Genomic DNA, 17,666 nt, shown 5'->3' with positions numbered 1-17,666 from the left:
CGAAGTTCAAGTGCACTTGGTTATTTACTCTTGTCAGTAAATACATATTGAAGATGAACGCGCAAGCACAACTGAAATTTTCCACGCAGAGCCTGGATCTCAACACCCAAGTTGCAAAGTGGAAAAATTAAAATATTGGTGTCACAACCCTATGGGTAAAAATGTGAACTCCCTACATGTTGATGTTGTCACCCTGGTGTCCAGATCGCAAGTGAAGTTGGCTATCTTTCTACAAAAAGCATGCTTCCAACATTCATTCAAATAACAGGTGCATATTTCATTCAAGGTTCATGAATAGAACAAAACTCAAAGACCCGGAATTTTCCATGGAAAGATTTAGCTATCCATATCATTTCTTTGCTTGAATGCTCACACACAAGTTATAACATAAGAATCCAAGATTTATTTCCAGTCTATCTCAACTTCCCATATTAAAGCACTGTAGACTTGTATTGAAATCTTATTCACCATGACAGTAGGATATTTGTACAATTCGGGAGAAATTGCAATGCCTTGTGTTCTCCTTGGAAATTATCTAAAAGTATTAGTATTGTTATTAAGATTCCTGTGGAAGATTTTGGAAATATCTTCCACAGGGGAATCTAATTCAAATGGAATGAACACATTCGCAGCTCCATTTGAAATTCACCCTCCCTCTGTGGAAGATTCAAGTTGAATCTTTTTCAAAGGGTGTGGTATATACAAATGGAGCTGCCTAATGTGTTGATTCCATTTGAAATTCATACTCCCCCTGTGGAGGATATTTCCAAAATCTTCCACATGGGTAGTTTGGAATTTAAATGGAATAGCCCATTGCATTGTCTGATATACTCTGTGAAATAGGTGATGATCGTGTCTGTGATGATCACAATGACATCTTTTAAGCCGACTTTGGTTATCACTTTTATATTATGCTTAAACGGTTGAAAGATGTGACTTAGGGTACATTAATCAGCGACAACTATTTCCCGCATTATCATATTGTAATCTTATGTCTGACTGAATTATTTTTATAGCGTATATTGAGAGAGCAAGAAACACAGGCTGCAGTTGAAGATGTAGAGATTAGACGTATGGAGCTACAGGCTCAGAAAGAACAACTCCAGCAGGTTAGTGGTTTGATAGGAGTTTTAGTTCATATAAATTGTTCACATGTTGTTCTTTTTTTTCAAGAACATGTTAATAGAAAGTGTATCAATTCTGTCATTCTGCATAAAGAAGTCAAGCCTAGCATAATACCACGCAAATGCAAACAGACTCACACACATTACACAGGGGTGTGAAATGTCAGCATTTTATGTGGATTTCAGCTTTTTTTGTTTGGGGTTTCAGCATTGTTTTTATCATTTGCCCTATACACAAGTATAAGGTAAAGATTTCAGCCTTTTTAAAAAAAACCTGTTTTTAACATTTTTCATTAATTTCACTCACACCTCTGATTTCACAACACTATGTGACACGATCTGATCCAATCAGACCAAATATGTGAGTGAACGCGGCGAATCAGCCGTAAACTCGGCAAATTGTATTCTGAGTTAAAGTGTAAAATGTATGTGAAGGTCGTATTCATAGGTGTATCAATTCGTTGTGACAAGTATCTTATCAAACGCTGTTTAAATCAATCAATAATACTACTACTGAAGAGGATAATAAGCTTCTACCTATTTCTATAGAATAGGTCTTGTCTTTGTTTGCTTTGGCTAAATCCTGTTCAAGTGGTAGATAACAAAGCATTGTATTTTGTCTAGGTATGTATAATCAACAATGAACAATGAGAGGATATTTCTGAACCTCGTTGAATTGGGGATGATTTGAAATGACCGCCAATTATGACTGTTGGATATTTATTACCAGAAATGTAGAAAAAGAGACACATGTAGAACCGATAAAAAATAAAATTTTGTCGAAGAAACAGAGTTCAACAAATCATAACCCCGCTTTTGGATATCGTTTGAAGTCAAATGATATCCCATTTTAAAGCTTATGGTATATATTTTCTAAACACAAAATAAAACAAAATTGACCGGGGCCGACTTTACGGCTGATTCGCCGCGTCCAGTCACATATTAGAAGTAAAAAGTTTATAACTTTACAACCAAGCATACCAGAGATGTGAGGAATTTAACATCAGCAGGAAGCCTTGTTCCAGAGCAAGTTAGAACAGGCAATAACTAAATTTTCAAAATTTCTGACGTTGGTCTGAGTCAAAAAGATCATGTCACTTTATATCTCTGCTACATTTCTACTAAAATTTTGGATGTTTTTCCTTAAGAATTTGGCCCGCAATTCTACCCGGTCCACACACCAACAGCAAGCAGATAGTGAAGCACACAGAAGACAGCAAGAACTTGAAGAAAGAGTGAGGAAGAGAGCTTGGGATATAGAGAGAAATAAGGAACATGAATCTAGGAAGGTATGTTCAGACGTAGCAGAGAACAACTATTGCCTTTGCTATGGTAATGGGCCATTCCATTTGAATTCTATATACCCCCTATGGAAGATATGTCCTTAATATCCCACACAGGGAGTGTGAATTTCAAATGGGGTTACCTGAATGGGTAACTCAAATCTACACCCTCTGTATGGGAGATTAAGGTTGTGTCTTCCATTGGGGTTGTATGGATTTTAAATGGAATATGGAATGTTTGTCATAGGGCAAAATGAATCCGCACTAAAAATTGGTTTTTGAAATATGGCTAAAAAGACTATTGAAATTCTGTTTTAGTTTGTAAAGTTACAAAAATTCTGATGTCTTTTGAGCCAAAATGCAATTAATATGTAAATTTTAACATAGTGTGTGCTCCTTTTGCATTTTACCTTTTTTTTTAGATATGTAATCACTTTTCTTTTCTGTCTGTATGGCTGTCTGTGTGTGGGGGTGTATGTGTGTATGTGACAGCAATATTGAGATTTTAGTAAAATATTCAAAGCTGATAGAGTGCAAATCTCATTGCAAGCAAACTTATAGGGCATAGGGGTAGTGTGCAGGTCTTCATGTCATGATGTTGGAAACCAGACGAGGCACCCCAGATATGACTAGCCCCAGTGGACAACTGGCCCACGTACACACTCGCCCCAGTGTAAGCTGGTGTTGTGTCACATGATAAACGTGATAAAGTTTTGTATCATGGCATATATGTATAATCCTGTAAAGTGGCATGATATTCAATAATTTGCTTGAATTTGATTTTAGATGCTGCAAACACAGATAGCTCAACTTGACCAAATCAAAGGCGACATAGAAGGCAATAAGGACATTGAATATCGCAGACGTATGGATGATCTAGAAACTGAACTGAGAAATATGGAGGTATAGAATATGTGTGGTTGTATCTATTTGGTGTATCTTAAATCTGCAGTACTGTACTAATATTTAACCTCCAACGGCAATCTCATTGCTGGAAAATTACGTCATTTGGAGGGAAATTTTGCTTTTCTAGATAGAGAAAGTGGCTAAATCTGAGAAGATTAGTCTCATTTTATTCTATAGTTTTATTACATCATATCGATGTTCTTGTAATCTTAATTGGCAATTATGACTAACTGACATCCTCATGAAATAGTAATGCAAATTAGACAATCCTTAGCTTGTTTTTGTTGTTGAAAGGGATTTAATCATGTTTCACAGTTGTTCATTACCGTTTAACAACTTGTGTCCGGTGCACAGTGTAATTTACCCATTACCAACTTCAAAGTAATGCGCCATATTGCCTTAGCTCCAAAGCTGCAGCACCCATATTTATCCAACAGTCAAATATGTTGTAAAATCACTCATGAACTTTCATGTTCATTTATTTTCAGATTCAAATTATTGTTAAATTATTCAAATGCTTATATTTACCCCATAACGTATTTGAGATTAAACATTGACTTTGTTGTATATTTTACACCCTGCTACGATTGGTACACTCAGTCAGCAGTACTAGTGTTTATGCATGCAGCGCGTGCATACTAGCTGAACCCCGTTCCCACACACCCACACACAGCGGCCATGCGAAAGATGGATTTTTAATGTCACAAAAAACAAAAGATCCGCCAAATTTGCAACGGATCCGCCTCACAGGCTTCGGCGCATTCAACGCTACAATAATACACAATGTTAATTTGAGATAGATAGTGACATTCATACACACAAAAATGAAATATTTGCAATTAAAAACTTGTGTTTTTGAACGATTCTGAATTTTATCAATGAAAATGCAACGATGACGTCATTGGGTTAACGATTTTCCAACTGCTGATTGGTTGATTGCGTCACTGTCTGTGATCTGTGCATGCACGGTACAGTCCGTACGGAATGATTATTTGTATGGGTAAAGTACACTGTGCGGTGCGTATGTGTAGTCTGTGTCTGTATGTTACAAAGTAAACCATGCAGACGACACAGATCATTGGTGTTAAACGGAGATGGAGCAAACAAGATGATGGGGTAGCTAGCTAACACACCAATGCTCTGTTCATTTAGTAGTCATTCTTCTTTTTCAGATGGGTCATCTAAATGAAGAAAATAAGAGGTTAGAGGAAGAAGTGCAGGATGTCATGGCAGCAGTTGCAGATAATAAGGTAAATGATTGTGATGTACACAAATTATGAAATGAACACACTATAATCTTTTTCTGAAAACTTTTGACGAGAGCATATTTTAAACGGACATCTCATATTTACTGTGTTGAAATGCAACAGTCTCTGATTGGTTGTTGAGGCAATCTGCTGTTGCTGAGTGGAAATTTATGAATGAACTTTGCGCTGTACGCATTGTTAGCTCTGACTTTGCAACATCATGGTAGTACGCGCTCGTCAGAGGTTTACAGCAAAATATTATAGTCCTTTGTCATGTGGATTATGACTAAGGGTAGCTATGTGGAATGACAGGATCCATTGATTGACACTCCCCTGTTGATGATCCTTAGAAGTATGAAAACCGCTTTTGAGTAGGTGAAAAACAAATTTTTTTTTGTTCATATGAAATACAATCAGATTGTTCAAGCAGGACAAGGGATATACTTACTACTTACGCCACTCTTTTGTTATTATTTTGCAATGCTCTATTTAATTTTTCAAATCCATAGTTGGATCAGGTTAACAAGGTTGAAGAAGAACTCAATAATTTGAGGACAAGATCTAGATCTGATGAACACAGGCGAGGACTGGCAGGGTTAAACCAGCAAGCATATGGTAAGGAGAAAACAATCAATAAAATGAGAAGGCTGGTTTTGTTTTGTTTGAATGTTCTGTAAACAAATTCACAAAGCAGTACAAAAATATGTGTTTGATCATTCATTGGGCTATCCCTGTTGAAATCCATACACCCCTATTGAAGATTTGACCTTAATTTTCTGCACAGGAAGTCTCCATTTGAAATCTACACTCTTGTGTGGAAGATTACAGTCATGTCTTTAGGGGGTGTATGGATTTCAACTGGAATTGCTCCTTGTTTTGCTGTAGTGCAAGAGTCAGCGGCATAGCATCATATGGGCATGAGCCCCCAATTGAAGTGAAATTGTAAACAAATCTCATCAAAAATTGCCGGAAAATGACCAGCGCCCCCTCTTGTTGGTCTATTCCAATCCGATGACTCATGTTACACTTCTAGCATGCATGAAAAGGGTAAGTTAAGACTTGGAAAAATAAGAAACAGATATTTCTATTAATTCATCCCATAGAATTTGTAACATTTTCATATAAAGTAAATATGAAAAAACTTGAATATTTCCCACTATGTTCAAGTTTCAAATACATCGGCAGAGTTCTTTGATGGTATTATTAGCAGTCAGCAGAATGCCACATATAATTCTAGAGATGATGATATTGATACTGCAATGTTGTAAGAATCTGTGTACAATCTATTATACACATGGAACTCAAATGGAAAATGACATGTAATTAGAGTGACATTGTTCATTTCAGCATCGTTTGATACCAGAAGGAACCAAACAACAAATGCAAGGCATAAACCAATACTAAATGAATTCAGCTCATCTGATGAAGATAGTGTACCAAGTAAGTAGCAGTAGTAAATATAGGATATGTGATATGATCAAGCAAAATGAGTCGGATGTCGGCAATATTGATCTTGAGATATAACCAATGATAGTATTCAACTTTTTTTGTATTTTATTGTTCTGAGCAACACTAAAATGACCATATCTCTCGGAACCGGTAAGTCCAATTGACCTTTTCGGTAAATCCCATAAGCCTTTGCGAATACACCTGAGATATCGTCATTTGACGTCACGCCGGCTTGCAATGCGCAGTAACGAGGTTTGAAAAAATGATGTGCGCATCGGCGCGGATCAGTGTGACGACAAATGACAACATCTCAGGTGTACTCGCAAAGGCTTATGAGATTTACTGAAAAGGTCAATTATGTGGCGGTTTTCATCAAAATAAAGCTCAGAGAATGGTGCATGTAGTGAAATTGAAAACTGAATTTTGATTTGGATTGAAATCACTCATTTAGCTTGATCTCATTACATATGTTTATCAGTGACCTAGTAGACTTGCAAAGTGTGTGTTGTGTGGCTTCCAACATGCATACTGAATCAATTTCTTTTGCACAAAACCAGTATTGTACTCACAAATAATGGTCTCATCTATCATGGTATATAGATAACTTCAGAATGATGCATGGTTGCTTCTCACTTATTTGCCGGATCTCGACTGTAGAGGGTGTATTTCCATTCAGGTGGGGATCGTATATGTGGTTTAAAAGTGGGTCCCTCATCCCTGTTCATGACATTGGGTCCTCTTCTCCTGATCCATACGGATTCTTTGATGTGTCTAAAGTGTGCATCACACCCTCACAAAGGATTTTTTGCATTGTCCCACTTTCCAAACGGAGGATTATTGCAATGTCCAAGTTAATGATGGGGTTTTGTTGAGCATCATGGCCTGCTATAGCCGACTTCATTTGTTATTTGTTAACTTGATGATTGTTTAAGAGTGTGATGAGTGTAGTTAAGTCCTAGACACCATGGCCATTTCTTTCATTAGCCATTGTCATTCTGAACTATTTGCTGCTATCTCAAACAAACCATTTTGTGATATCAACTATTTTGTTGCCCTCCTTAATATATAAGTTCTCAAAATTTTTCTTTTGAATGCAGTCTCGCTGGACAGAGGAAGAAGAACATTTGAACAGCGTGAACAAGATCTTATGAAGGAAGTGAGAGATTTGAGAAGAAAGATAGCTACTGAAACAAGACACTTACAACCACCTATAAACTATGATGATGATGATGGAGATGATGATGCAAGATGACGGAATACAGCTTAATGTACAAAATAACTGGCAGCTAAATAATTTGTTGCTGAGCAGGAAAAACCTATGTGCATTCACTATTACCTATGTGGCAAATAGAGAACAGTAGCAATATGTCAGATTTCATGGTATTTTCATTTTGCATATACATACATACTTCACTGATAAAAAAAACCCTACAAATCCTTGAACAGTTATGCAGTTTCTGTTTCCCATGCAAAATTACAATATTATTAAATTGTATTTGTCATTGTTGTAGATTGGATTTGTCACTGATTTGTGCATGTAAATGCACTTCAGGTTTTTCCTGCCCATCGACCTAATGCAATGTGAAACAGTAACGTCTCTACCAGATTCCTATATCTGCTTCCCCATTATGCATTGACAATAATTATATGCGCTGGAATGAAATAGCAATTTTCTTTGTTTTACCTCATTTGTTTGGCTCAAAATTGAAAGGGGACATAATGTGATCAGTGAAAACTAAATTACATTTTGTGGAAAACAAATATGGAAATCACACATTGCTTTAAATAATGAAGAAATGAGGCGGCCATACGCTTCATCCGATAGACTTATCACCTAGACTTAAGCAGTATACAGACTTTTTATTGTACGTACAATATTGTATGTACAATATGTACGTTATTTAATCTATTGCCATTCTATTTCCAGTACTGTTTAAGTTCTAACGAATGTTTGATGAAGTAAAATCGATAATATATTTCTGCTAGATATTGTATGTAACATATTATCGATTTTTCGTCATCAAACATTCGTTAGAACTTAAACAGTACTGGAAATAGAATGGCAATAGATTAAATAATGTACATATTGTACATACAATATTGTACGTACAATACTCGAGTCTGAAGCGCGCTTTATGAGTGCCTATCTCTTATCACAGCGGGAGGTGAAGCCACTTATCCATGGTGATTTTAACAAGAGTTACTAGGCACAGAGAAATATTGTGTACATGTCTGGAAAGAAAGACCCGCTCGCTTGCGCGAGATTGCCTTCACTATGCGCACCAAAGTCATTTGCCTTGGTGCCAGTTTGTCTGGGCTTCATCCTAGAAGGGTGTGGACAATGCAACACAATTAATATATGCAATGACCAGAAATAAATGATGCAAGCCTAAGAAACTGTGATATATACCACCTCATTTCTTTACTATTTGATCATATAAAATAATGCCAAATGACAGACTTCAAAGTCATATAGGAAGGGAGGAGACAAGAGGCCATGTGGATTTGTATGTGATCCAGCGCACTTTGGATTTGGCTGGTGAATTGGCTGTTCCAGTTGAAATCCATACACCCCTATGGAAGACATGACCTTAATCTCCCACACAGGGATTGTGAATTCCAAATGGCACTACCTGAATGGGTGACTCCATTTGAAATCTACAGCACCTGTGTGGGATATAAGGTCAAGTCTTCCGTGAGGGGTGTGTGCGTATTTTGCTGGTCACAATATGGAATTATTCCACTCTGAACTCGAGATATAGTATATGGCCACTGATCTATAGAGGTCGTCAGTGTGATGTCATTTAAGACATTATTATTTATTTAAGTATAAAAGAAAGCATATGATAACCTACAGACGAGTACACAGATTTGCACCCATGACAAAGGGAAATGCAACCATATTTATTTACCTGCTTTAACCTACAAGATGAGGAAAGGCTGACAGAGCATGATTTCAGAGTACCATGGACTGTCTGTAAAATTTTTAGAAATTGGGTACTTTGGTATATACTGTAAATGCATCACACATCAAATTTTGTATACAGTTATGTATTCTTTGTGTCGACATCTTAAAACACACTGGTATATAGGAAACTATAGTTCCATTTTCTGCCTCCATATGAGGTTGCTATTAGGATTAAAAACTACTTTTAAAAGTTGCAATCCTTGATAAACAGAAAAAAGGGGTAGGGGGCTAGTTGGTTCTTTGATTCTTCATAAAAGGTACTGTAAATCTAATGAGGACTTCTTGGATTGAGGGTATTTGATTTGAGAAATTGAGGAACAAGCATGGTGTGCCGTTATACAATAAGCAAAAGAATTAAGGTAGCAGTTGTGTTCACCCCTGTATATCCTAAATAAAGACAAATGTGTCAAAATTAAAACAAGCAGCTGATTTGTACTCTTTAGCTCAGATTTAAGACCTTATTTGTTTAAATTGGTTGAGAATTAAAGAAACGGTGATCCAAAACGTAATGAAGATACAAAATAAAAAGTTGCACTTTTGTGTTCTAATCAATGAAAGCACAACACTAATTTTTCGTGCTAATCAATGAAAGCACAGCGCTACAGTAGTTCTCTTGTTCGCGAACGCTTTGTGTACAAATCAACAAGGCATGCAATGTGGCAAACTGCAACGATTAAATTTGCATCTTCCTTGAGTTTTTGGATCGTTGTGTCTTTATTTCTTGAACAATGTCAATGAATGAGGTCTTAAATTCGATCTAAAAGATGCAGCTATTGGCTGTTGGTTCCATGTATGACTTAGTTGCCTTTGTTTAGGATACTTAGTATACAGGGGGTGAACGTAACTGGTACCATAATTATTTGGCTTACTGAAGTTTAGGTGAAGGGATTGGGGTATTTATTTAATTCAGTTAGAATTTAGCAGTAAGGATAACTCCAAAATCATATTTTAGTTCATGAACATTATACCCTGTGTTCCATTTTCATGGAAACATACATAGCTGAATGATCGCTGATAGTTTCGAAAGTGAAGGAGTGAATGATTCTTCACCAGTGATTTTAATTTCTTAAAATCAGGATATTTGCTGAATATTTGCACTTTATTTTTGAGCATTAAAACTTCTAATATTGGGAAATAATATTGGAAGTAGTTTGAGAGCTATACATTGCATCTTGTTTATGGAAAAATAAACAAGTTGAGTTTGTCTTGCTCGTGGTTTATTATAAATTTTGTAAGTAACAGAATACTAATTTATGCTTTGTATTCATCTATATACTAGTCTACTGTAGTAGACCAGTTTAATTTATCATTCCCTAAATTAATCTCTCTGACCTGACCATGGAAAAGTCATCATTCCTGTTCTGATTCAACAGCTCAGATATCCATGAGAAAACTGGTCTACTGTAGTTCGAATATATAATGAACTATGCACTCTATAGTGGGTATGATGTTACCTCATTAAAAATGCAGTCTTGGCTGTTGATGCACATATCCTGTGGTTTTTACCAATTAAGCCGTTTGAATAGCCGTCCAGCGCGTATTATTTGCACAAGGTCCAATACAATGTATAAATACGCTTGACGTCGGCGCCGCGATATCTGCTGATGGTTAAGCTGTCAAATGAAATCTGAATAGAGCTACCCCATGTGGGTTGGGTTCAGTGAACACAGTGGGTTGGGCTAATGCATAAACATGTATGCTTGCCTATCTGTTATTGGTTAAGATTTACCACCCACATTGATTTTTACTTCATTAACATTCATCTCAGATTCGAGATGAAAGAGGTTGAGTCTATGTGTTAAGATATGGTGGGTCACACAGGTCATATCCAACTACCGCAGTCCTTTTTCTCTGGGCAGGGCAGTCACTGGAGATGTGATGTGTTTAGTCATAGATTTTAAATGGTTTCATGCATGGAAGCGTATGAATTGTTTATCAAAAAAAAAAAAAAAAAAAAAAAAAGGAATGCAGCGCAGTCTATCTATATACTAGTATATAATTATTTTATGTTGTAAATTGTGTATAATGTAAATAAATATAATATGCTGTGAATAACTGCATAAAATGATAACTTTTATAATATGTATTTCATTTATTGTTATGTTGGTCATGCCATACAGTAGCGTAATCCCCGAGAAAACCTGAAAGAGACAAGTGCCCCTCTAGCTCTGACAAAAAATAGAGAAAATCAGGAAGGCAAAGAAAAAGAAAAGCGGCAAGGGCCCGCCATGTTCTACCAAAATTCACCCTGACCATGTCCCTAAATAGTGTAAAACATTTTTGTGCGAGGTCTCTCTAAAAATGGAATATGTATATATCCCGCCGATCAAAATAAAGCAACCAGGAAATTTTTCTTTGCCCTCGAAATTGGTATTTTGACCACCCCTCCCCCAACCAAGAAAGCTGGCCACTCCCGATGCCATGGATTAAGTATTTTTGAAGAACCATATCAAAATTGTGCACTTGTCGGTTTACGGGTTTATGATTGCAACATTTTTTGTCATTTCAAATGAAGTCGGATGCAAATTCATGTAAAAAAGGCAATGAATGTGAAATTAATGTCATTTCAGGAATACAAAATTACCGTCCATGTCCAAATCTTCTATCCTATGTATGCAGACAATTACATCATTTTATACTTTTGAATTCATGTTCATTAGCATGTTGGTAGGGACTAGGGATCCAATGTGGGATACAGGGTGGTGATTGCATTTGGCACTCCTGGCCTTGTAATGGTCAGACCGGATACTGTCACAAAACATGGACCATTTTGACAACACATGAATCCAGGCATTAGAGTCACGCGGTAGCATGACCAGCAAGTTTTAAAAAAACGACTGAAAACGAAGAATAAACAGATGCACCGCGGGGCTATATTTACACGAAACAAAACGCTATTGTTCTATGATATTTTTCACTGGGTACAAAATATATCTAAAACCATGTTAAATCTTATTTACTGTCCAAAGTGTAATATTTTAATAACTCATTAATTCAAAAAGTTACACCAATGTTAGAGTCAATCCGATTGTTTGATAATAAACAAACATTATTGCTTCATTTCACGCGGTATTTCATAGCCAAAATTAGTGGCACATACTGATGATATCCAGCATCTTTCGTCACTGCTACAGCCATACATGGCTGTCACTGGTGCACTACTTTTTGAGATTCACTTTCAAATATACCCTAGCATTTTCCTAGATACCCTACATACAAATTCTGGATCCCATTCGCCAAAAAAAATCAAATTTTTCACAATTCTTTTATTCTTTCCGGACCATAGCATACATTCATAATAATAAATACTCCACTTTCACACGTCATTGTATCGGGACGTCCCCGTGGCGAAGCGGTTAAGGCCATGGACTTCTAATCCATTTATGAATTTTTGCTCAAGTTCGAAACTTCCCACCACTTTTTTTTAAACGTTTTATTCACCAATTTATTGTCATAAATCAAGAATAACACCATTTCGAACATCCATTGTTGTTGTGATATTATATTTTTTTTTCATCAAACAAACATATTTGATTTTTTATACACATTTAGGACTAGGCCTAGGGCCTACTTTCACCATCCAAATGCTTTCACCATGCCTGACTATCATGACATCTTCGTCATTTAAAACACATTAACAGTTGCTCTGTTCACAGCTCAGACTGAAATTATATTTGGAATAAATATTATAAATTCTCACAAATTAAAATCACAAACCGCGAAAGATCGCCAACAACTGCCGTTGAATATTGATATCCAACTAGAATTCCCCACAGGGCTATAAAGAACCACAAACCGCGAAATTTGGATATCCAACTAGATTGCCCCGCAGGGCTACAAAGAATCACACTCCACGAAATATCCAACATGCTTAAACTATAAATTAGCTCCCGATAGAGGGCAGGGCTTGATGAAAACCACAAACCACGAAAGATCGCCAACAACCGCCGTTTAATAGGAATATCCAACTAGGTTTCCCGGAAGGGCTACAAAGAACCACAAACCGCGAAATTCGGATAGCCAAGTAGATTGCCCCGCAGGGCTGCAAAGAACCACAAACACAAACACGATTATCTTGCCTAGTCGGGGCATTTAGTATAGGCTTATAAATATGCGCATTTACCAGTTCCGACTTGAAGTAGGCCTAAATCAGACTTACTCTCTGTGTTTTCTCTGGCATTGTCAACAATGGGTGTGTGTTGTTCATATTTATATTTTCTTTACATATTTACGTTGCCTTGAATGATTAAAGTATACTAGTATTAAAATGTATATTGATCATTGTATACGCCTCTTGACGAGCAAGTTTTAAAAATAAACGACTGATAAAGTTTTGTTTAATTAGCGCCTATTTATTGTCATGAATCAAGAATAGCAACTTCAAACATCTATTTTTCATTTTATGGAGCACTTCGTAACCTGATGACTTTCTAAGCTTGGAGCTGCTTGGCTACATTCATAAAAGAAAAGAAATCTACCAAAAAACGTTGACAACGTAAAGAAATCAGCAAGTTTAAAAACCCACCTCGGCTCACTTTTTGAAACTTGGTCCCATTTTGAACACCAACAGCAAATCAGTGTTTTTATTTTATTTCAACAGAATACAGCGTTTCCAACAAGATTACAAGCCTACTTGTTATTCGTTTAATTTAATCATTAATCATGATTATTATAAATAATAGGGTATTGGCTTACTATGCAAGAACAAGATAATAACCTTTCTGGTCGTTCCAGAAAGCTTACAAATTAATATCGCATCTGCACATTAAAGACACATAACACTTCTGGATATATTTAAAATTTATAAAAATATGTTTAAATCAGTACCTTTTACAAATGGGACCAAGTTTCAAAAAGTGAGCCGAGGTGGGTTTTTTAAACTTGCTGATTTCTTTACGTTGTCAACGTTTTTTTTGGTAGATTTCCATTTACCTCAATTCGGTAAAGTTGACTGTAGCATGTGGTGCATAAGTTATTGTGTGCTGGGGTGTTGCTAGCTTTATTGGTCTGGGGGAGGGGGGCTCCCAAAAACGAAAACAATTTCCTGGTTGCATCATTTTGACCCGGTATTATTGGTTATATATACCAAATTTTGGGTTGGTAGCCGAGGGCAATACAACTTTTCTAGGCCTAAACAGTAGTTCAACTTCAATGATATCCTTTTTTTACAAGCCCTTATAAATTATGTTCAAACCAAAGCCTACTACACCCTTGCAGTGGATTGATTACCTTGGAACCATGATCAAGATTGAATGTGAGAGATTTATTCAGCACAATCTGTTACAAACCATGGGTATGTTGCTCTACATATCAGTCACTTCTTCAGACTTGCAGGCAGTTATGAATTGCATGCAGCAGATGTCATGGAATTTAACAATCCATTAATGCAACACAATGCACTTGCAACATGTGAATGTACCGTTTGTAAACCTGTAACAGTTGCGATTGATTTGAGAGTGAAAACTGTCAAAAATCACCAACCTATAGCGTGATATTAGCCATCGTTGTCAAGAGAGAAAATGGTCAGATAATTCACATAATATGTTTTCCCGATCCTAGCATCCTCTTTTTATGACATTTTTCAGTGGATATCCAAGAAAAAAAGCTTATTCCCAAAATTTCAGTTGATTCCGATTTTGCATTTGTGAGTTATGCATGATTGTGTATTACACTGCTCCATGATAGGCCACTGTGTTGCAATTTCATTCTGGTACACCAGAATGAAATACAAATTTGACAATATTTTTGCTAAACAAATTAATCTGCAAGAATTTTTTTAAACATAAACATTATGTAGCCAGAGGTTTCCAGTGGTATAAAATCTTATTTTTTGTGTGTAAAAAGTGGAGGGGGGGGATGAGGCTGTGGATCACAATATGCCCCTTTAATAAAGAAAAACACAGTGGAATTCAGAGTTGTGAATTCATTTATCTTCAGTTTATTCAAGATAAAAACAAATTTTATGTTTACACCACAAACATTTTATTACATGCAACTCATAACAAATTACATGTAATGTGAAAATTAATCCAAAATGTTAAGGAAAATCATATAGTTTTTAAGTCAAGGTTTCACTTATTTTGATACTATACATATCATGAGTTGTAGAGTTCAAACATGTATTATTGTAAGACCTATCTATTGCAATATTTTTGTGGAGGGTGTCTGCCTTTTCGTAAAAAAAACCCCTCATTTAGATACTGTACAGCCTGTCTCAAAAAAAATTGTGCAAGTGAAAAGCGCCCTCTGTGACAATTAGAAAATATCTTTGTGACATAATGCTTACATCAACGTCAAGGGCATAGTCTTAGCTCTCAAATGCTGTTTAGTCTGTTCAATTTGCTTGTTTTAATCTCGAGATATGCTTACTTAACAACAAAAGGGTAAAATCACAATTGTGCCACTTTTACTATACTAGGGAAGAGGGCTGTACATGTATATCAATGATAGCATCAAGTTTATGGCAAGAGTTCCTTCGTGAAATCAAAAGAATGCACCAATTACACAACAATACATAATCATGATAAAGGTATAAAGGTTCTCTTTTTCCACTTACGACAAATTAAACGATAAATAATATTTCACATTCTGCTGTAAAATTAAATACATCTGCATGTCAATGATTTTACCATGGTATATTGTTCTCATTTGTCATTCAAGACATGTTAAAAGACACTTATAGGTTAAGAGCCAATCTCCCTTATTATGTACGGATTTGCGATACAAAAAAAAAATAGAATTGTCTCTAAAAAATAATTTTGGTACATATTAGCACCAACAACTCACATGTAAAATATGAGCGTGCACAGCGCCCTCCTTCAGCTTGAAAAAATTCTTGAAATTTCAGCCTGTCTGAGCCTTACTTGCAAATGGTAAACTTTGGAGGTGCATAACATAGTGCGCCATCATCATCCCAACCTGCATTTTGCATTTTTTTAGCTGCGGGTAGCAGCTCTATAAGTCACCATGTCTCTCCGTCTGTTAGTCCGTCCGTTAGTAACAAACGCTAAAAAATGCTGTTACGTCTACATTGTTTGTCGCATGGCTATGATACTTGGTGATGGGGAGGGCCTATACCGCCCCATACAGGAAAAGAGCTTATTCCGAAATTTGGGAAAATGAGGGAAATTGAGGGAAGTTAAGGGAAATTGAAGAGAATTAAGGAAATTGGGATTTTTTTGAAGAGAATTAAGGAAATTGAATTTTTCCAAATTTTTTTTTTTTTTTTTGAAATTTTTTTACAAATTTTTTTTTTTTTACAAATTTTTTTTTTTTGAAATTTTGTTTTTCCCAAATTTTTTTTATAAAATCGTTTGGGCATCAAAAGTGTCCGATATCGGTTTCCGAACACTTTTGATGTCAAGACGCTTTTTCCCCGAAAATCGTTTGGCCATCAAAAGTGTCCGAAATCTGTGTCCGAACACTTTTGATGTCAAGACGCTTTCTTCCCGAAATCGTGTGGACATCAAAGGTGTCCGAAATCGGTTTCCGAACACTTTTGATGTCAAGACGCTTTCTTCCCGAAAATCGTTTGGACATCAAAAGTGTCCGAATTGGTTTCGAACACTTTTGATGTCAAGACGCTTTTTCCGAAAATCGTTTGGACATCAAAAGTGTCCGGAATCGGTGTCCTAACACTTTCGATGTCAAGACGCTTTTTCCCCGAAAATTGTTTGGAAATCAAAAGTGTCCGAAGTGTTCTTTTTGGTGTGGATGGAAATACCCTTTCTGGCATTATTTTAAGATGAGCGCCCTCAAAGGTTAAGCTCACAGAGGGGTTACAGATCAAAATAGGGGTCAAACTTGAACCTGCTTCAAAGACACCAACACTGCAAAATTGAATTCCTTGTCCCGCAGCGACCGCTACGGATCCGACGGTACTTGTTAAAGTACCAAATGGTTACATTACAAAAACCAAGAAAAAAAATTGGGATCTTGATGGCGCACAAAATCATCAAATCCAATGATTTGATGAAAAACGCCCTCGTGCAAACTTCAAAGCATCATAACGGGCTGCGCCATCAAGATCCCAAGTCCGAACAAGTTTGAAATTAAAGACCTCCATGGCAAGTTTCATTTTTCAGCAAAATTTTTGGGATTTCGTTGGCGCACCGAGTTAACAGAGGTCAAAGGTCAAAATTTCCTATTTTCGCATTATATTTGCACGCCTGTATTATTATGCGCGCCAAAGTCACCTGACTCTCCGAATAGGATTTCATCAAAGAAGAGGTAATTCTCTGCAAGAACTGAAAAAATTAGCTTGGGATCTCTTGATCTTCATATTTTTCTGATTTTTTGAAAATGGACTTAGCCTCATTTTGGAGGTCAATTGACCTCTTTTTCCCACTCGCTGCACAATGTGGGCTTTTTACTGCATCACAAAAAGATGCGCCAACAAGATCCCTATTTTATTTTTCATCGTCTAGCTTCTTTGGCGACCAGTAGACAAAAAACAAGCAACAGCTAATTGGGATCATGTGGGCGCACTAATATAAAAGAGGTCGAAGGTCACGCTTTGTGCCAAAGTGATGCATATTTGCCTATGTGCAGCACGAAGGTGGAAGTTTGACGCGCAATAAGATTGTGCGCCAACAAGATCCCATCTTACTTTTTGGATGATTGGATAAAGGGGCTTATGTATAACTGATAACAAGTAAAAAAAAAGTGGGATCATGTGGGCGCACTAATT

The 17,666-nt window shown here is 36.5% G+C and overlaps 1 protein-coding gene across 1 annotated transcript in view; it reads left to right on the top strand.

Moving 5' to 3' along the window:
* LOC140172632 (TBC1 domain family member 31-like) overlaps positions 1-7,270 on the top strand; it is a 47,994-nt gene extending 40,724 nt beyond the window's left edge. The window contains exons 17-23 of the mRNA XM_072195768.1: positions 1,017-1,109; positions 2,273-2,413; positions 3,194-3,310; positions 4,486-4,563; positions 5,070-5,175; positions 5,908-6,000; positions 7,107-7,270. Coding sequence (XP_072051869.1) covers positions 1,017-1,109; positions 2,273-2,413; positions 3,194-3,310; positions 4,486-4,563; positions 5,070-5,175; positions 5,908-6,000; positions 7,107-7,261 — 783 coding nt within the window. The 3' untranslated portion in view covers positions 7,262-7,270. The remainder of the gene's footprint in view (positions 1-1,016; positions 1,110-2,272; positions 2,414-3,193; positions 3,311-4,485; positions 4,564-5,069; positions 5,176-5,907; positions 6,001-7,106) is intronic.
* The last annotated feature ends 10,396 nt before the right edge of the window (positions 7,271-17,666 follow it).

This window comes from Amphiura filiformis, chromosome 16 (genome assembly GCF_039555335.1).
Source record: "Amphiura filiformis chromosome 16, Afil_fr2py, whole genome shotgun sequence".
Classification (NCBI taxonomy): domain Eukaryota; kingdom Metazoa; phylum Echinodermata; class Ophiuroidea; order Amphilepidida; family Amphiuridae; genus Amphiura; species Amphiura filiformis.
The sequence above is the reverse complement of the archived record's forward strand: the minus strand, read 5'-3'. Positions and strand labels throughout refer to the sequence as shown.